General features: G+C 39.3%; 1 protein-coding gene across 1 annotated transcript in view; it reads right to left on the reverse strand.

Annotated features, from left to right (window-relative positions):
- Window positions 1-21,621, reverse strand: part of GALNTL6 (polypeptide N-acetylgalactosaminyltransferase like 6) — a 1,097,978-nt gene that overhangs the window by 49,523 nt on the left and 1,026,834 nt on the right. Inside the window, exon 10 of the mRNA XM_070257090.1 lies at window positions 10,914-11,135. Coding sequence (XP_070113191.1) covers window positions 10,914-11,135 — 222 coding nt within the window. The remainder of the gene's footprint in view (window positions 1-10,913; window positions 11,136-21,621) is intronic.

Raw genomic sequence — 21,621 nt, forward strand, 5'->3', positions numbered from 1 at the left:
GAATCTGTTTTAAAAAACTCAGCCACTAGGGTTCTTTGGACACTCTGAAATACATATTATACCAGAAAAATTCAGAAAAATTCTCAATTGTTTCCTCTTAAAATGTCAATTTTCAGAGTAATGATTTGGTGTCCTAGCAACGGCCACTGGTGTCTAGTGGTTTTTATTTTGTTTCTCTTTCTCTCCCTTCCCCACCTTTTTAAAGCATCTTTATACATTTTCAACTTTTTGTATATTTAGTACATTTTAATTAGTTGGGTCACTTTTTTCTGATGTTCATATTGTCCCATCTATGGCATGGGGGAACCCCTTCTAGCCGACTCCTGTGTCCTTTTGACATGACCCACATCAGACTTTGAGAGCTTCCTTTCCTTCCTTGCTTTCTAGAGCAACAACATATCCCAGCCCATTTTTCTCCAATCCCTTCCCGCAAACAGGAATCAGCCATTTCTTCAAGGATCCTTAGTTCCATTTAGCAGAGAATTCTATTTAAATATCACAACTGAGAGTTAGATGAGCTCAGTGAGACGGGATTGAAATTGTTTCTAGGACTTTTCAGTGGATAGAACTAGAAAATTTGCATTTTTAGGAAGTGAGAAAAGAAATGAGTTCACATTGACATTTCCAATTCAAATTTAAGATTACAGAGCGTTTATTTTGTTGATTTTCTCTCTTTTTATATTTGGATCTCTGTGGCCAACTTTGTTTCTTTATAACTGTAACATACTTTTTTAATTTGTATACTTGAAAAGAAGGTAAATTAAAACATCTTTCAGAGTTGAATAGGTCTATCAGCTCGACATTATTGATTACATGCCTTAAATTATATAGAGCCTTGTTCATTTTGGTCCATCTGTTACTTGACCTGAGAGAAGTGTTAAGCCATCCCATTATTGGTGGGTTTCTGTCCATTCTCCTTGCATTTCCAGCAGTTTCTACCTTATAAAAGCTGTTTTTCTATAGATTGCAGTCTGTGGTATTATAATGTATTTTTTGGGCTTCTTTTAACTTTTTAGCTTTTGATTATTTCTCTGTTCTCCCTTGTTCGGTATTAAAATCTCAACCTCTGCTTCCTTATTACTTGAATTTGCCTGGTGTATCTATGCTGCTTCTTTAATCCTTAATCTTTCTGTATCATTTTGATACAGGTATGTCTCACAGATGGCAGAGAGTTAGATTTGCTTTATTGGCCAATCTGAACTTTTTTCTTTTGGTAGATTTATTTACATGTTTGATCTCAGCTCTGACATACTGATTTATTATGTATTTACTGTATCTAGAAAGTCATTGACTATGTGATATGTCTTTTTCTCTTGGTAATCTTTGGTATTTAATACAATTTGTATCTTTGTTCTACTGGTTACCTTTACACAAATATTGTGTATAATATCTGAAGGTTCCTTTTTTTAGATAATGCCTAACTATACTCTTCTTTAAGCAATATTGATTAGTTATAATCTTTTCCCTTTTCTTCCCTCTCCTCCAGTGTCTAAACATAGGTGACATTCTTTTTTTTTTTTTTTAAGATTTTATTTTTTCCTTTTTCTCTCCAAAGCCCCCCCCAGTACATAGTTGTATATTCTTCGTTGTGGGTCCTTCTAGTTGTGGTATGTGGGACGCTGCCTCAGCGTGGTTTGATGAGCAGTGCCATGTCCACGCCCAGGATTCGAACCAACGAAACACTGGGCTGCCTGCAGCAGAGCGCACGAACTTAACCACTGGGCCATGGGGCCAGCCCCTGAACATAGGTGACATTCTTTTAATCTTAGTTTATGCCTGTGGGACAATCACCAAATTTATTCTGTTTTCTGCTTACTTTCCCTATTTGTTAGTTGTATTGTTTCTGCATTAGCCAACCTATAAAATTTACATATTCTTTTATCTTTATAGCCAATTTCTAGCAGAACTTAGGCTAAGTTTTTCTAAATATCTCTTGGTTTTCTGTTACTCATTCTCTGCTAAGATCCTCAGACAGACTCTTGGGAAAAGTAATCCCTGAGTTCTTGCACGTTTATAACTGTTTTTTGATAGCCTTCATACTTGAAGCATAGTTTGCTTGAAAATAAAGTCTTTGGCTCCTATTTTATTTTTTAGAGCATCTTTACAACGTTGTTCCATTGTCTTCTGGTACAAAATGTTTGTGCTTCAAAGTCTGACTTAGCTTTTTTTGCTTGTGTGCATAAAATTGTCTTCATTTTAAAAATACAACTGTTTTACCAGAAATGTTTCAGTGTTGATGGTTCTAGGTGGAATTTGCCAGATACAGCTTTTTAAATATGTAAATTCAGATCTTTTATTTTGTGAAGGTTTCCTTAAATTCTAGTTTATATATTTGTTGCTTTTCATTTTGGGAGAGGAACATTCTTCTTTGGGAATTTATGTTAAATCTCCTTCGAATCTCTGTTATTTCAAATTTTTGGTAGAATCTTTTGGTCTCTGTATTTCTGTTTTGCTAACTTCTCTCTTCTCCCTTCTAGCCTCAGTTTCTCTTACTGTGCTGTCCATGGTCTCAATTCGCTTCTTTGTTCTTTCTTATTTAGCCTTCATTTATGAAATATCTTTTCTTCTCTCTCTCCTTTTTTCGACTGGAGTTTTCAGCTCTCTTTTCATATCATCTTGTTTCATATGATTCTAGCCATCTCCTTTGTGAGCCGTTCTAATTCTGATTTGTATGGTTGTTTCAAGCTTTGATTGTTTTATGGTTCTTTTAGCTCTTTTTAAAATATGTTGTGTTTTTCATCTCCTTTGTGGCCACATTTGCAGCATCTTTTCATTATCTGTTGGAACTTTAGTTGGTTCATTTTTATCTTTATCTTTGTTGTATCTCTGTCTGGGGGTTTTATTGTAATCTGTTTTTATTTTCCACATATAAATAAAATAGTGTCTTGGACTACTAGAGGAAATTTCTCTGTAGGGATCTCTTCTCTGTTGTTACTGTGATGTATTAAAACATATGGCCTTTTTATATAGTCACTTCTCTGTCTCTCAGAGCCAAGCCTGAATCGCAAAAGCTTCCTGCCTCTAATCTGTGTTGTCTAGAGTTCTAAGGGTCTTCCCTTGCAAAGCAGTTTCGTTACCTTTAAATGTGTGTGTTGTTTAGTACTTTCTGAGGTCTATCTCAGACACCGCCTTCTCTGGCATTTGAAACTTTTGTCTCCCTGGGATCTGCAATGTTTTATTTTGGATCCAATATCAGTAGGCTTAAAAATTTTTTTTTTAGCAAGGGAGGGCAAGAAGAGAAGGGGCAAAGAATGAGTCTCTGTCTTTCAAAAGGGAGTATTTTGGAGTGTGTCTGAGAGATGTGTAAATGAAGGCTGCTCCAGCACAGTTTAGATCCCATGGCCCCTTACTGGTTTCCTCTGGTTGCTTTTATACTCGTTCTCAGCTTGGAGCCTGTGAGGAAGTCTTTGAATGTTGTTGGTAATTTTCACATTTGATTGGTTTAGTCCCTATTCTGGAAAACATTGTCTTCTTTGAAGAGTGAGTAATTGTTGATTTCTGAGTTGTAGCTTGTAGAACTCTCAATACTTTCCTTTTTCTTTTTCACCCCCTCGTCATCTCTGCTGATCCCACATAAGACCTGGGGCTGTCTGGTGTGTAGGTTACAGTAACTCATAGTCTGGAGTGTTTCACAATTGCTTGTCACCAGTTTGATGTAAGATAATATCCATGTGTGTGTTTTTTCTTTTGCTCTCCTAAATGTTCCATCAAGATTTTGTGATGAAACAAAACCACACTGCTGTTGTGTTTTCAGCATGGGAACTCCCAGTGCATTTTAAAGCAAGAATATGGTAGAAAATTTAGCTTTTCATTTCTGGCATCATACCTCATGAGTTTTCATTATTTCCAATAGAATGCTAGGCTCTGGAACAAAATGATTTGCTGCAAACTTGTATGCAATTCTGGAGAAAAGCATAGGCCAAGAATTTGATATGTCTAATTAGTTCTGGATGACTTGAGTCTAGAACAAGACTGGGAAAAACTGATTGGCCCTTCCTGTTTTAGGGATTGGTCTAGAAAGCTAAGCTCCTCCCGAGATTATCTTGTTATGTTAGCTTCCCTTTGTGACAGGCCTAAAGGATAAGTCATCTCATCCAGAGATTGACCAATGAGTAGGCATCCCATTGGACAATAGAGGTTCAACAGAGAGAGTTATTCCTGTTACCATAAAAAGGGAAAGAGCTAAGGCAAGAGCTGGTTTAGCCAAATATTACTGGGTTCTTGTTTAGACAAAAACAGAATTTTTGAAATCTCAACTGGTCAAAGCCAATCCCTGAATCTCTTAAAATTAATAGAAATTAATATAATCAAGTGCATCAAAAAATATAAAGAGATAATTGTGAGAAAATAAAACGTAGAGAAAGAATTTAGCCATGAAGTCTGCAAAGGAGCACAGGATGCTTATTGTCCTACTTCCCAAGCCAAAGTGGAGACGGTTATCTTTCAGGGTGCTCACAAAATAGACTGACTGGGGACCTTTAGGTTGTTAAAAGCAACAATGCAAATGTAAGGGACTGCTTACCTTTCGCAGCGCAGTCACTGTACTTCCCTGTGTCTGGAACGGGCCAGCCAAGACTTAGTGCTAACAGAACAGTTCAATGCATTGCAAGGACACTTAGAAGAATATTGACTCTTGTTTTTAGCTATCGCCCACCTGCAAATGATTAGACCTAAATTTCAAGCCCTGTAATGCATCCCGGCCTCAGTCTGGACCACATGGAATTGACTCCCAGTATTCCTCACTTTTATTTCAGCACTCTAAGACTCTTTCCCACTTTTTGCTATGTTCATTCTTGTCCTCCACCAACCTGTGGATGGTCACTGGATTTTTAAGGTAAGTTGAGGGCAGTTACTCCTGCAGAGACCACTCTTAGCTCTCACAGAAGCCAGCAGGGCACTTTGTTAAAAAATGGGTGGAGTGAAGGTATTCCTACGTTCATGACTGGAAAAACTTATATTGAATTTTTTCCGTCTATGCTAACTCTCTGAAGGTGTGAATTGGAAATCATGTTATGATAATTGAGTGATCCTCAAATTCTATTAATTTTGTATCACTCTTGGAATTAGAAAGGTACTAATTGTCACTGAAAATTAAACACTAAGATGAATTCATGAGTAGGCTAGCCTACACTTAAAATTTCATTTACTCCTGTCACATGAATCCCCAAAGGTATATATTTATGTGTGCAAATATATGTCAATATGAGTAAATATATTTTAAGGAAGAATAAAATAAATAGAAAGAAAAGACAGTTTTGTCTGACATATTTCTATAAGAGAAGAAGAAAACATCCATTAGCTCTGAAATACCTCTGATTCATTATGATTTGGGTCAAATTGCCACTGTTGAGACATTAACATGTCCAATTTGCTCAGCTTGGAATAGGGAACTAAAGCTATGTTTACCATAAGACACTTTAAGCTTGTCTTCAACCATCTCAGCTGTTAAGAACTCAGAAAGTACATAGCAAAATCTGAAAGAGAATGTGATTCTTTGTGTGTCCTTACGTTTTTCTTAACCTCATTGTTGAGCTCCAGGGAGATGAATTGGCATCGTGTACCACCATTGCCTCTGCCTGAGAAAACAAACGGCAGATCAAGGCAACTCTAATACACTCAGAGAACGACAAATCAGAATCTCAGAATGACTGCTTAATTTAAAGGTCTGGTTTAGATATATAGCAGCTGAATGGCAGGGATGGCCCCTGCATAGTTGCCAAAGAAGGAGAGGGGCAGTCTCACTTTGCAGCTTTCCCAGTTGCAAGGCTAGGTTGTGGGGGAAGGCTGGAGAGCTGGCCACGGTTGTCCCCAGAGAATGCGAGAGAGCCTCCCTCATTGTGCAGAAAGCGCTGGCTTTTACTCTGCGTCATACAGCAGCAGCACTTCCACAGAATCTGTTTGAAAGAGACAACATCACATCCTCAGATGGTCTTTCAGATAACGCACCCCCTTGTGTCGAACTTCCTTTCATGTAAGCTGATATGGAGAAATTTGAAAAGCCTTGTGCACTGTGAGAACATCAGAAGAAAGAGGAAGAAAGAAAGCCAGTTAAAAGAAGTCAAGAGCAGCCCGCAGCAGAGGAGGAGAACTGGAATTATGTAGGGTGCCTGTCTTTGTGAGTGTTCCATAATTCAGGGTGACATTCATCTTGAGGAAGGAGTTTAAATAGCAGCTGAAGTAGTTCCGCATTGAGATGCCTTTTTAAAATAAAGATTTTTAAAAAGTTTTGCACAATCGCAAGATGACAAACGGATGTGCCAAGATTGGCATATTGAGGACAGTCAGTAGACACTTCTTAAAAGATTCTACGACACCGGTTGGAAAAGGCACGTTTGTCTATTTTACATCTTTTATTCCTTCTTACACATGATATTTGGGATTCTGCAGAACTCTTCTTTTTGGACTATAAATGAGTACTATAAATGACTTTAGCAAATTCATGAATTCCAAGGAGGGCAAAGGGTAAGAAGGAGAAGAATAATAGGAAATTCTGTGTCTTTCATTTAACATCTTGACACAAAAAAAGACACTCCATATGTGCATGGTTTAAGAGTAGTTCTCCACTTTAAACCTGTCTTACTCTATCCAAGACAGCATCGTGGAAAAGCACATTGCTAAGGGATGTTTGACTTGTAATGTGGCCCCAAATCCTATTTATTCTCTCTGGGCCCCGTTGCCTCACCACTCTACCCACTACCCTCGCACACCGGAGGATGGAATGGCTTCTGCAGAGTACTTCTTTATCAGATAAGACTTTAATCTCTTCTTGCCTTTTAAGTAGGAGGCTGGCAGGGAGAGTCTGGAAATTGCTGGAACAGAGGATATTCACTTTTGGAGTTTCTCTTTCTTCTGTTTAGGATGTCAGAAGAGAATATTTCACATCTTGTTTGACTATCAAATGGACCATAGGCTGGACCATCCATGAGAATTGGTTACCTGAGATTCACTACACAGACTGTCTTCCTGGCCAAGGTTTCCAGAGAGGTGGACTCTGTATAGCCTTGGAGGGACCCTGAGGTGAAGTGTAGTGAGAGCTCAGTGTGCTCTGTGGGGAGCAGTGAATGGTAAGGGGAACAATAGGGGCCAGGATCCTCCATTCATTCATCTTTCATTCATTCAACAAATATTTATTGAGCACCTACTATATACCAAACACTTTTTTTAGCTGCCAAAGAGCAATAGTAACTCCACAAATCAACAAACTCCCTTTGTCATGGAGCTTGCTTTATAGTAGGGGAGATAGGTGAGAAACAGGATAAGTAAATGCACTATATAGCTTGTTATATAGTGATGGATGCTGAGAAAACAAATAAAGCAGAGAAGGGGGATTGGGAATGTATAAGTATAAATGTGCATGTGTGCATGGATTCTTGCACACTGTAGACAAGATGATAAGGAAAGGCCTTACTAAGAAGAAGATATTCTTGAGTAAGGACCTGAAGGAAGTGAAGGAAGGAAGCATAGGATTTCCGGGGCTGGAGGATTCTAAGTAGAAGAAGCAGCAAGTGCAAAGGCCCTGAGGTGGGATTGTGCCTGGCCTGTTTGAGGAACAGTGATGAGGCCAGTATACCTAAAGAAGAGGAAATCAGGGGCGAATAGTAAGAGATGAGGTTGGAGAGGACACAACAGGGGTCAGATCATTTAGGGTATAAGTCAGGACTTTGATTTTTACCCTGAGAGAGATTATAGCTATTGAAAGGTTTTGAATGGAGGAGGGGCCTGATCTCTCATTTTAAGTGAACTCTGTTGAGAACAGACTGAAAGGGTGAAGGGCAGAAGCAGAGAGATGAGTTAGGAGACAAATGCAATAATCCAGCTGAATTTTTGGGGGAAATGAGTAGCAGTTCATAGGCTGTTTATGGTCTGTAACGGATCCTTTACAAGCTGGGTTCCAACTGCCAGAGCCAAAACTTGTCTAAGCACTTCACTGTTTACCCAGAATCAGGTTGGCACAGAAGAGCATGTGGACAACTGTTCCAAGTACAGAGCATTAAATAGCGAGTTACCCTACTTCTTGGCCCAGATCTCCCATAAAGGATTCTCGTGTTGATGTTGCTGGAGGTTTGTGCTTCCTTCCTACAACTGCTGTAAAAGAGTCACACAGTCTGCACTTCCCTTTTCCCTTCTTTATCAAAATAGCAATTGACCTATTACATTTATTTGGGAGCTTTGTCCATTCTAACAATTAATTTAAAGTTCGTAGGAAATTAAACAGCCTTCTCATATACTAGATTGGATCCTAGAAGAGAGAAAGGATGTTAGCGAAAAAACTGTTGAATTCTGAATAAAGTCTGTAGTTTAGTTGATAGTATTGTACTAATGTTAACTACATAGTCTAAATGTACTATGGTTAACATGGTCAAGATGAGATGTTATCATTAGAAGTAGTGTGAAGGGAATATATGAACTTTCTGTATTATCTTTGCAAGTTTTCTGTAAATTTCAAAGTATCCCCAAATAAAAAAATTATTTATAAAAAGCCCTCTCGAAGGGAAAAGAAAAACACAAGAGTGAAAACTTCAAAAGAATGTTTTTCAAAGATAAAATGGTATACAGATATATTCTACTCATTTAGTAATTTTTACCTACTATTGAAAAGTAGGTTGTTATTATCCAATATATAGTTAGAGAATAGTCTCTCTATTTCATCATTTCGTTTAGATTAAGCTGCACTGCAAACACTGCACTTGCCTCCTGTATTAAATGTACACACATCATTTTTACTCTCTGGGATTTACTCTGCTTGGGAAATAGATATTTTTCAAAATGATTTACTAGTCTAAACCCTGTCACTTGTTGGTTTCCCTTGTTTCTGCCTTCTTCCAATCTTCTGTCTTCATTCTTGCTGTGTACCACACCTTCACTGAACAGATGCCACTGAGTGTAACTGACCCTTCAGCTGTATCTCCATTTTCTTCTTTCCCTAACCCTAATTATGACCTTTCTTTGTTTGCTCTTCTGAAGCTTTGGGGAAAGAAGTTTGCCATTATGTTAAAAAAAAAAATCTGATCTTCTCAATGTCTGCGTAGAGCAGGAAGGATGAATCTGAGTGTTGCTGGGGGCCAGGCGAGCACGTAAAGGTGGAGGCAATCAGGAGTAGCGGATAAAAACACTCTGGCATAGCCCACCTGGCCCTAAGATGGTTCTTACTTTGATTATTCCTGGGAAGCTGTCTTTTTTCTAGAACCTCAATGGAAGCTTTGAGTATGTTTCCAAGCAAGGGGCTTTATAAATATTGGTTATGATTTAGTCAGGTAATGTGGGAAAATGTGATTAGTTGCAGCCTGAAGTAGTAACCAAGAAGGAATAAAAATTTATCTTTCCACGTAAGGTGGAGAACAGATTGATGAAAATTTAATCCAGCTGCAAATCCCACAATGATACTGAGAGGTCTTCAAGAGTATTTCTGAGGTACTAAGGCAGGACTGTACCTACATTACAAAGAAAGGAAGCAGACATAACCCTAAGCAAAAAACCCTTGGAAGGAACTCACCTGCTTATTGGCTAAAACATTCCAATGTCTTACAGTGCATTAGACTAAGAAAGTTCCTTCTGGGGTCTGCTTTAAATTTCCACTTCTGTAAATTAAGCCCATGATAGATAGCTAAAACTAATGCAAGCAGACTAGTATTACTAATATTCCAGGGAAGCTTTAATGAAATGTTTAAGATGCAAAGGATTAAACCAAATTACTAATTGACTTAAGCAGTCAGTATCAAGAGCATGTGTATGTGAAAAAACATTAGAGATGGAGCCTAGAATGATGGCCTTGACGCATTCCTCATGCCTAGGGTATCCCAGGCACAGGTGGAGATTGACATCTTTTTGGACCCCCTCAGCAAAACAAGCAGCACATGTATAACGTGCTGAACACATTTTCTCCAGGGAACTGGGACAGCTCACCCAAGAACCTTGCCTCAGCAAGGCTTCTCCTACCACGGCCTGGGGCAACCTGTTTTCAGAGCTCTGCCAAGCCACAGACACTAACCAGGCAAAGGCATGTTTTTCCCCACACCACAAGACCAATGACGATGATGAAAAGGCTCCTCCACAATGTGCAACAGTCAACCCCTGGCTTCTGAAAGCGATGGGAACTGAGACGGTGCTAGCATCCCGCCCAGCCTGCATTTCCCTCTATGGCCTCTGCTGAAAGCCTATTCAATTGCTCAGATAAATCCACCATATCCAATTTTAGTCCTTGCTTTAGCACACCATTTTCTACTGGGAAAAGGCTAGTAATAGTATTGAATAGAACTGCACCCAGCACAATAGTCCTTTTTATGCCCAAAGACAGATATTTTAAACTTGGGAACTGGGGCTGTTCAGCTCTTCCCATTTTAGATCATGAAGCGAAATCAGAAAGAAGCATTCAGAGGTGGAAAGGTTAGTGCCTATGTAAGGAACCAGTGTGGGTCCTGCATGTGCCACAATTCTGGGAATTATGCAAAAGTGTTTCTTCATGATTCTGCATAGCACACCTGGTTAGAAAAATAGCCAAGCCCCTTTGTCACCTTGTCCTTGCAAATACCAATAGCAACAAGGCTATGCATGTAAATGGTGAGGGATTTTACCATGGACATCAGGTCTCCCTCATTTACCCAGTAGCGTGACAGATATTTTCATTCTCTACAAGCTCTTACGGTAATTCCACTAATCTCAAATAAAAATATTTTCCAAGTGTATTTAAAAAATTCATATGGAGAGTCAACTGTGGCCAAGAATTCTGGGTTGGGCTACGAAGGCTGAGGGCTGAATGACCATCCCTAGCAATTTCTAAAAAGAGGATGGACCCTCATGTATTGGAGATGACGTAAGCTAAAAGGAGTGGAAGGTGTTCGTGGTCCCTCCCACCACCTGAGGCTGTGAGAGTGGGCACACTAAGGGAAGAGCAGATTCACGCAGCGTCTCCTCACCTCCCCCCAGGCAGCGGGTGGGGGCTCCACTGGAGGGTAGTATTTAGGCACATCCCAGGCCACTGCAGCCATGAACCACTTGAAGTCCTTGCACTTGAGCTGTTTGCGCAGCTCCTTCTGGGCGGAGATGTCCCCAGTGGAGAGGTGCCTGTACTCCGGGCGCCGCTGGTAAATGTACTCGGCAAATTCATCCATCCAGGTCTCAGCCACCCGCTTCAGGTTCTGTGCAGCAGAAAAGAACGTCATTTATTGGCCTTTGCACTCAAAGGGTGATTTTATTTGCACTAGAAATTGAAAAAAAGGAAAGTACAGGAAATCAGACAACTTCAGGCGGCTGTGGTGGGTGGCTTATTAACAATGAGTTTTCGTAACTGCAAGGGATGTGATACGATTAGCCAGCGGCCCAACAGATATTTCTGCTTCTGGCATGGGGCTCAATTGCCAATTAGATAATTAATTTACAGAGCCAGTCAAAATTCAGCTTACAATTATATCAGCTTTCTCATCTCTCCTATTTCACGATTATAAATTTTTTGTTTTTCACATAGAACTAAAGGAGTTGAAACTGGAGATAATGAAGTTTCTCTTAGGCATCAAATTGCTTAAACCATTTCAAGGAACAGTTAGGGATCTTGGAAAGAATGAGGACAAACATGCTGTTATTCTCCCAATTATAGAGAGAACCCAGCATGACTGAATCTGAGACCTTCTGATGATACTTGACAGGTGCAACATGGATGCCAAGCTGAATTTAGTGATTTACTGCACATTGAAGTGGGGCTGAGGGAAGTACCAAGGACTCAGTCTTTTCTGCAGATGATTCCATGGGGTAAAGGAAGTGGAAGATGGATGGTAGGGGAAATAAACACGCTCCTTAGGGGCAGGAGAGTATGCAGGTTCAGGGTAGGAAGCTTGGCCCTTTCATCAATTTTGGGATTGAGCATGCAGAGTATCTATTCTGGGCCTCAGATTCCTCACCTGGAGAAGGTACATAAAGTAATATGTACCTTCATTATGGGAGTGGTTGTGGGATTCAGTAAGGTAACACCTATAAGGTGCTTAGAATAGTACCTGGCATACAATAGGTATTATGAATATTGGCCCTATTATAGTAGTATAAAGAGCAGCATTGGAAATTGGAGAGTCTGAGAGTTGGGCTCGGCCACAGATGGACTGATTGTTCCTCTGGTCTTTGGGAAGGGCTTTAGCTGAGATGAGATGTTCTCTGACGTCCCTTCAAGCTCTCTGATGCTAAGTAGTAGAGAGAGCAATTGCGTTGTCTAGAAGATATCAGTTCTTATGCCCCCAGCTTGTAACATAGCTTCATAGGCTGGTGTCCCACAGGCTCTGGTTCTTGTTGTTTTGTGTTCAAACTCCTTATTTTAAGTGCCAAGTTGGTGTGAGCATTGACCTTTCTAGTTTCTCCTTTGCGTTTAGAAGATAAAATGGGCAGAAAGGCTGGGCACTTTAATATGATCCAGACATAAGTGACTAAAGTGAAAACTAGTGATATTTAGGAAAATCACTTTATCTTAAAAACTGCTACTAAATCCTAATCTAGGTCTGGAACCATTCCCAGAGGTCTGCTGGATTATACCTTATTCCTGTTGGAATTCTACCCTTTTCTTGTTCTGTCCCATCACCTCCACCTCCAGCATCCCCAGTGGACCTCTTCCATGTCTGCCCTTTCAACCCCCACCCCGCCTCCTCCTCCTGCCATGGACTCCTTCGTTAGTTTTGGTCGATGGCAGGCACAAAGTAGGGCTCAGTTAATACTGCAAGATGTAGGAAAGAAACACTGTCACAAAGACTACTCTGATTTGTTGGTTGCCTCTGTGTTCCTTCCTTTCTAAGATTCCTGGCATCTAGAGTGTAAGAACTGTACTCTGAGGGATTGCTTTCAGCCATCGTTGTGCTGCCTGACATCCCATCGGCATTGCCTTGCCCATACGCTTTCCACTCCTCGGGCTCCGGTTTACTATCACAGATGATCAGTGTTACCATTGTTTTGTAATATTATAGCCTTTGCCACAGATCTTGAACAGCCTGATTTCTTTGGGGAGAGAGGAGGAAGTAGATGATGTTTTGAAGCTCCTGCTCTGTGAGGCATGATGTACTGCAAACATACGTAATATCTAAGTGTGAATCTTTAGTATCACGTCACCATTTGTATTTCATTCTCACAGATGTTCGGATGAAATGCATTCTATTTTCATTTGTCCTTAGACAGACAATTTTTATGATTAGCAAAACGATTCAAAGATATAATGGAAAAAATTAGTTGATAGTGTTAAAATTGTATTTATAGTCAAATTAGATTCTAGGCTGTAGTTCCAACCTTTATCCTAAACTCCAATTAATATAAAGTGAAAATATTTAATTTTCACTTACTTCATGCTTCTGTGATAAATAAAAATGAACAAAGGCAGGGGAATAGCAAAAAGCAGAGGGAAAGAAGTAAGTTACCCAGAAATAATGAGAAAGTGACTTTATTAAGTGAAAAACTGCCTTAAAAATTCTGATAGTTTGCAAGAAAGATTTATTACTAAGAAATCTATTTTGACTTGGGTAAATAAGCACTTTTAGACTTAAATGCTGCAAAGTTAAAGAGAGAGCTGTTTTTTAATTAAAAAACCCAGAACCTTGAATGATTATAGGTACCTGTGTGTGCTCATCTGGGCATGCTAACTGTTCAGTTAATAAAAACCATATTATAAAATGATTGTGAACAAATTCATAGGGCGCACATGTATCTATTGATAAAGGCACTGAAATAAGAACAATTTTTTAAAAAGCACCATTGTGGAAGACTTTGGAAGATGGCAGTATAGGAGGATCCTGAAGTCACCTCCTCACATGGACACAATAAAACTACAAATACCTGTGGAACAATTTTCTCTGAGAGACATCTGGAAATTGGATGAAAGAACATCTACAAAAAGAGACAACACAGGCAGGGGTGGAAGAGGCAGAGAAACAGCCCTGCTGAGGGAAAAAAACACACTCCAGCCAGTGCTTCACAGCCAGGAGTGATCTCAAAGGGATAGAACTGTTCCTGGAGGAACAGGGGTTCTGAGCTCCACATTAGGCATCCCAGCCTTTAGATCCAGTACAAGAGAGATGAGAACTCATAATACCTGGCTTTGCAAACCAACAGGGAATATGCCCAGGAAAACTATAGAGCTTCAGGGGAAGAAAAACCTGCTCTTAGGGGGCCTATGCACAGATTCGCTTGAACAAGAAACCAGCACAAAAAGACCAGATAGAAAAGTACATGGTCCATTGGTGAAAGAGACTCTAGTAAGCTCAAAACACATCCCAGAGAGGCAAGAGGTGGCTAGGCCCACCCTACAGGGACTGAGACAATGGAGGCAGTCATTACTGTGTCCTAGTTTGGTCGGGCTGACACAGAGGATGGCAGGCACCATTGAAATCCTTCCTCTTGCCTGAAAGTTTAGGGAGACCCTAAACTTTTTTAGGAGACCTCATCCACTAGAGCATCTGAGGCAATTGAGCACAGTCAGGCAGGAGGTAGCCCACCACAGGGACCAGCACCACCCGCCAGCAAGCCTGCAGTGGTGGTATGGACCTGTGGCAATCTTGTGGGCCTGCAGTAGACTTGTGCTACCAGCCATTGCAATATGCACAAGGGATCTGCCCTTCTTTCCAATGCCTGAAACAGTTGTGTGCTGCTGTGCCTAGAGGCTTTAACAAATGCCCAGCTGGCTTCTGAGAGAGCTAAGAGTAGTCTCTTAGGGGGTAACTGCCTTTGACTTGCCTTAAAAATCCAGTGACCATCCACAAGTTGGTGGAAGAGATAAATAAACACAGAAAAAAATGGGAAAGATTCTTGGGGTCCTGGAATAAAAGTGAGAAGACACTGGGAGTCAATTTTAAGTGATCCAGACTGATGTCAGCATGCATTATTGGGCTTGGAATTTGGCCTCACAACCAACCAGCCTGGGGTCCAGCCTAGCCTGCCTGTGTGCCAGAAGCAATAGCAACCCTGTCACAACAGATGGGCACATGCAGCCCACAGAGTGGACACCCGTGGAACATTTGGCATGGTGATGAGAGGGGAGCAATCTGCTGGGCCCCAAAAGTCATCTCTTACATAAGGCTGCATTTCCAAGTTTGGAGATGTAGCCAATCTACCTAATACATAGAAATAAACACAGAGAAGTAGGCAAAATGAGGAGACAGGGAATATGTTCCCAATAAGGGAACAGAACAAATCCTCAGACAAAGTACTAAATGAAACAGAGATAAACAATCTGCTGGATAAAGAGTACAAATGAATAGTCATGAGGACGCTCACTGATCTTGGGAGAAGAATGGATGAACTCAGTGAGAACTTCAACAAAGAATTGGAAAATATAAAAAAGAACCAATTGGAAATGAAGACTTCAATATCAAAAAAGAAAAATTCACTGGAGGGAATCAACAGCAGAGTAAATGACCTAGAAGAATGAATTAGTGATATAGGTGAAAAAGTAGAGGAAATCACCCAAGCTGGACAGAAAAAAAAATTTACATTAATGGATGGATCATCCAGACAGAAGATCAGTAAGGACATATTGGCCTTAAATGACACATTAGACCAGATAGATTTAGTAGATATATACAGAACTTTCCACCCCAAAATTGCAGAATACACATTCTTTGTGAATGCACATGTAACATTTTCCAGGATAGATCACATATTAAGCTACACAATGTCTCAATAAATTTAAGATGATTGAAATAATATCAAGCATCTTTTCTGACCACAATGGCATGAAACTGGAAATCAACTACAAGAAGAAAAGTGGAAAAGTTACAAATATGTGTAGATTAAGCAAAATGCTGCTGAACAACTATTAAGTCAATGAAGGAATCAAAGGAGAAATAAAAAAATACCTAGAGACAAATGAAAATGACACACAATATACCAACTCTTATGGGATGCAGCAAAAGCAATACTAAGAGGGAAATTTATAGAAATACAGGTATACCACAGAAAACAAGAAAAATTTCAAATAAACAATCTAACAATACATCTAAAGGAACTAGAAAAAGAAGAACAAACAAAGCCCAGAATCAGTAGAAGGAAGGAAATATTAAAAATCAAAGTGGAAGTAAATAAAATAGAAACTAAGAAGACAATAGAAAAGATTAATGAAACTAAGCACTGATTCTTTGAAAAGATAAACAAAATTGACAAACCTTTTTCTAGGCTTACCAAGAAAAAAAGAGACATGGCTCAAATAAATAAAATCAGAACTGAAAAAGGAGAAAAATATAACATCAGAGAAATATGAGGGGTTATAAAAGAATGCTATGAAAAGCTATATGCCAACAAATTGGATAATCTAGAAGAAATGGATAAATTCTTAGAATCATGCAACTTTCCAAAACTGAACCAAGAATAAATAGAGAATCTGAATAGATCAATCACTAGTAAGGAGATCAAAACAATAATCAAACCTCCCAAAAAACAAAAGTCCAAGATCAGGCAGCTTGCCTGGTGAATTCTACCAAACATTCAAAGAAGATTTAATACCTATCCTTCTCAAACTCTTCCAAAAAATTGAAGAGGTGGAGATGCTTTCTAACTCATTGTGTGAGGCTAACATTACCCTGATACCAAAACTAGACAAGGAAAACACACAAAAAAAGAAAACTATAGACCAATATCACTGATGAACATAGATGTAAAAATCCTCAACAAAATAGAAGCAAATCGAATACAACAATGCATTAAAAACATCATACACCATGATCAAGTGGGATTTGTTCAGGGATGCAAGGATGATTCAACATTCACAAATCAATCAATGTGATACACCACATTAACAAAGTGAAGAATAAAAATCACATGATTATCTCAACAGATGCAGAGAAAGTATTTGACAAGATACATAGAAGAAAAGTACCTCAACACAACAAAGCCAGTATATGTTAAACCCACAGACAATATCATATTCAATGGTGAAAAGTTGAAAACTATTCTTCTGAGAACAGAAAAAAGGTAAGGATGCCCAGTCTCACCACTCTCATTCACTAAAGTATTAGAAGTCCTAGCTGGAGCAATCAGGCAAGAAAAAAAATGAAATAAAATTCATCCAAATTGGAATGGAAGAAGTAAAACTGTCACTATTTGTGGATGACATGATTCTATACAAAGAAAACCCTAAAGAATCCATCAAAAACTATTAGAAATAATTAACTAATACAGTCAAGTTTCAGGGTACAAAATAAACATAAAAAATCAGTTGCATTTCTATATACTAACAACAAAATAGCAGAAAGAGAAATTAAGAATAGAATCTCATTTACAATCACAAAAAAAGAATAAAATACCTAGGAATAAATTTAACCAAAGAGGTAAAAGACCTGTACTCTGAAATCTATAAAACTCTGTTGAAACAAATTGAAGAAGACACAAAGAAATGGAATGATATTCCATGATCATGGGTTGGAAGAATTAATAGATTTAAAGTGTCCGTACTTCCTAAAGTAATCTACAGATTCAGTGCAAATCTCTATCAAAATCTTACCATTTGCAACAACATGGATGGATCTTGAGGGCGTTATGCTAAGGGAAATAATTCAATCAGAAAAAGCCAAATATTATATGATTTCACTCATATGTGGAAGATAAAAACAATAGCAACAAGGGGCTGGCCCCAATGCCGAGTGGTTAAGTTCGCGCACTCTGCTGCAGTGTTTCGTTGGTTCGAATCCTGGGCGCAGACATGGCACTGCTCATCAAACCACGCTGAGGCAGCGTCCCACATGCCACAACTAGAAGGACCCACAACGAAGAATATACAACTATGTACGGGGGGCTTTGGGGAGAAAAAGGAAAAAACAAAATCTTTAAAAAAACAAAACAATAACAACAACAACAACAAGAAAGAAACACATAGACACAGAGAATAGACTGGTGGTTACCAGAGGGGAAGGAGAGGATGGGGAGGGTAGAAGGTGTAAAGGGGCACATGTGTTCAATGATGGATGGCAATTGGACTTTGAGTGGTCAACATGATGTAGTCTTCATAGAAATTGAAATACAATGATGTATACTTGAAATTTATATCATGTCATAAACCAATGTTACCTCAATAAAAAGAATGCTGTTGCTAAAGGATAGATATTTGTGTTTTTCAAATAGGAATAGGAATTATTGTGAAAACTCAAAGAGGAACTGACTAGTTCAGATGCACTTTTTCTTTTTTTGGTGTGGAAGGTTGGTCCTCAGCTAACATCTGTTGCCAATCTTCCTCTTTTTGCTTGTGGAAGACAGTCACTGAGCTAACATCTTCCTCTATTTTGTATGTGTGCTGCCACCACAGCATGGCTTGATGAGCAGTGTGTAGGTCTGCACCTGAGATCCAAACTGGTGAACCCCAGGCCACAGAAGCAGAGCGCACGAACTTAACTACTACACCACCGGGCTTGCCCCTGGATGCATTTTTAATTGGAAATGGCTAGGGTCATGACAAATGTTAGCCAAAAAAAGCAACATCAACCAGTAAAAGGGGCAGGAGATAGGGCATTGGTAAATTGTCAGCAATGTTAGGGAAGTTCTAGTGTAGTTAAACAGGGGGCTAGCGTGAGGTAGCTTTTGCACCATCATGTCCTTTTCAAATTGGAATATACCTGGTTGCAGGTTAGATTTGCTGATTTCCCAAACATTCTAAAGAAAGCTGAAGGATCTTGGACATACTCCAGGGACAATGTCAAATCATTGATTCCTTTTTTATAGCTTTTCAGGAGACAGGAAAAAAGAAATGGCATAATAATTGCAAAAACTGTAATAGCTAGTTTCCCTCCAACAATGAGTGTTACATAAACATTTAACCGTAACTACAACTTCCTGACCATCCTTTAATGTTCCCAATAACTCATTAGGCATCCTCAATTATGGATGCTCTGTTCTTTGAGTGGAATTTCCTATCAGGAGGAAACTTTCTAAAGTGTCAATTTTTATAGTCAAGGAGTAGTTCCCACCCCCAAAGAGTCCAGGTGACCGGCCAAATATGGTTCTGAAGTCATTATTCTGGAAATAACAATACACTGTGTTAATTTGCCACTGTAATCATGAATCAGGCCTTAGTTTTTTGGAAAACATTGGAACCATAGCTGAGAAATATTACGAGCTGTTGCAAGAAGAGTTTCATTGGTCTTTTATAGTTTGTATAGGTTGTTTCACTCCAGGAAATAGAATAATCATATACACATTTGAGCTCATTGGGGTATTTATATATAAGTACATATACACATTCTAATACATGGGGATAATGGGATAGGAGCAATGCAATATTTCTCACTTCAACATTCATGTGTACATATGTACAGAATCACGAAACTGAGACATCCCAATAGCATCTCTTGCTGGAGATGGTAACAAAGAGAAAAATAAATCAACCTGAGCTGGTCCATCTCTCTCTGAGATTGAATGAACATTGGTGAAGCTGTTACGATGTCTAAAATATAGTTATTAAGAGGAAAGAAAGAGTAAAGGATGGACACTGGGCGATCTATACACACACTCGTTTACTCTCAGACTATCAGAAGTTAGACCTATAAAGATTGTCTTATATAGTCAGAGTCAGGTGTTAGCTAGGATTCCTGTTTTTTTGAGATTTAAGTAAAAATGCTTCAATCTCAAATTGCATATTCTTGTCTTGCTCAAGATTTGGGCAGATTCCCAGGGGTTTGTGTTTGCACATTCACCCTTCACTTCAATTTCTTGTTCTGGAATCTTTCCTTCCTCCTGGCATCTTGCCCGGGGCTTGCTTGCTACTCTCGGTCCTGCAGAGAGTTGAGTGGGAGGCCCAGGTGCTTTTCTTCACCTCTCCACCATCTCTCAGGTAGATCACAGCGTGTGACTGAAGATTGTAGGGCAGTGGCAGAGACTGGTATACAACAGCACAGCCAATGATGTAAGATGGAATATTTGACGACTCGGGTTCTTTCAAATCCTTTGGCTGCTACAGGGAATTTCGCCTAGTCAAAATTTCCTCCTTCCGTATTTTGGCCTCCTGCCGTGGTGCTGTCCTCAAAATTCCTCTCATGTCTCCTTTGTAGGGCTGTACCAGAATATCATAATTTCTTCTCCCCTTTCATGCAGAGCAGTCCAGCTTTCTCATTGTCTGTGCCTGCTTATCTTCGCCAAACTCTGAGGCCTACCTTTCCAGAATCAAAATGTCCTTTCCAGGTGTTTTGCTAAACAAAGATAATTCTCCTAAAAGAAATTAAACACCGGCTCTTGAATTACACCCTATCCAACTTGTTTTTGCATAAGGACTGCCCACTGTTTAAAATGTTGCATGTTCCTAACAGTCCTCTTTAATTTTTTTCTCCTACATGGGAACTTTGCTTCTGAGAATTGCCCTATTTATTGCCACTGAAAAAAAATGCAACCACTCTCTGCCTTTCTCCACACTGTTCCTCCTGCTTCAACGACCTTCTTCCTCGTATTTGCAGATCTCACCCACTCAGAAACTCTCTTCTTATTCCTTCCAATTAGAGTTGCCAGCTAAAATACAGGACACACAGTTAAACTTGAATTTCAGGTAAACAAATAATTTTTTAACATGTTTAATTAATACTTGTGTAATACGTCTATCATTAATATCACGTGTTAAATTAATTAAACAAAGAGGCCTTCAGACTGATGTGGCTCGAATGCTGTGGCAGCCTAGTAAGCAAACCAAAATCTAGGTCTGTAAATGTCTCGAATTTACGAAATCAAAACTCTAATGACAGCGGATCACAACTAAGCTTTAAGTTGTCGGTAATCAAATAATTTCCTTTCTTCTCTCTGCGCTTTCTCTAGCTAAGTCTTGGCTCCTGTCCGAGGGGCGCTCCTAACCACTTCTGGTTTAGCGCTGCCCAATTGGAATTGATTTTTGCTGAAATAAACTCTTAAAATTTTTAATATGCCTCCGTTTATCTTTTAACACATGGGACATATTTACACTAAAAGAATTATTTATCTGAAATTCAAATTTAACTGGGCATCCTATATTTTTATTTGCTAAATCTGGCAACTCTACTCCCCATATACATAAATGCATATAATACGTGCTCTATGAATGTTTTTTAATTCATTAAGTGACTGTATATGCAGAAGCTGGCATATCTTGATGACATTTCCAATGCATAGTGAATGTTTTGCTTCTGTGGAAATTATTCTAGAAAGTTCCAAACTGTAGAGAAGCCTGCTATAACACAGAGTTGATCTAAATATGCTTCCCAATCCTCCTGCTTTTCTGTTTCTAACAGGTGGGATCCTGCTGGCCCTGTCTTTGTGAAGCAAGCAGAGAAGCAGCCTTGTAACTTAAGATAGCAGGAGTACTAAATGGTAGCTAGAGGTGAGAGCTCAGCATGGCTAGAAGTAGGTGAAGGCCTCCTGTCTCTGCACATCTGGGCTGGGCCCTGTCTAGGCTCTGAGTGTAGTGTAGACAAGGGAGTTTGAGGCAGGGGGCCTAATCCTGGGAATTCAGGGTGGATCCAGGTGGTTTTCACCTGCAGGGGTTGTACCCAGCACAGACGTCATGTAAGAGTTTGAGAAAGATAGCTACTGGCTAGAGCTGAGAAATTGATGTAGAAAGCAAATGAAGGATTTCTCTATTTTTAAAAGCTACAAACTTTCATACTTCTTGAATGATAAATGAAAGAAAACCTGTTATTCTGAGCACCTTCTATGTACAAGACA

Source organism: Equus caballus, chromosome 2, assembly GCF_041296265.1.
Source record: "Equus caballus isolate H_3958 breed thoroughbred chromosome 2, TB-T2T, whole genome shotgun sequence".
Lineage (NCBI taxonomy): Eukaryota > Metazoa > Chordata > Mammalia > Perissodactyla > Equidae > Equus > Equus caballus.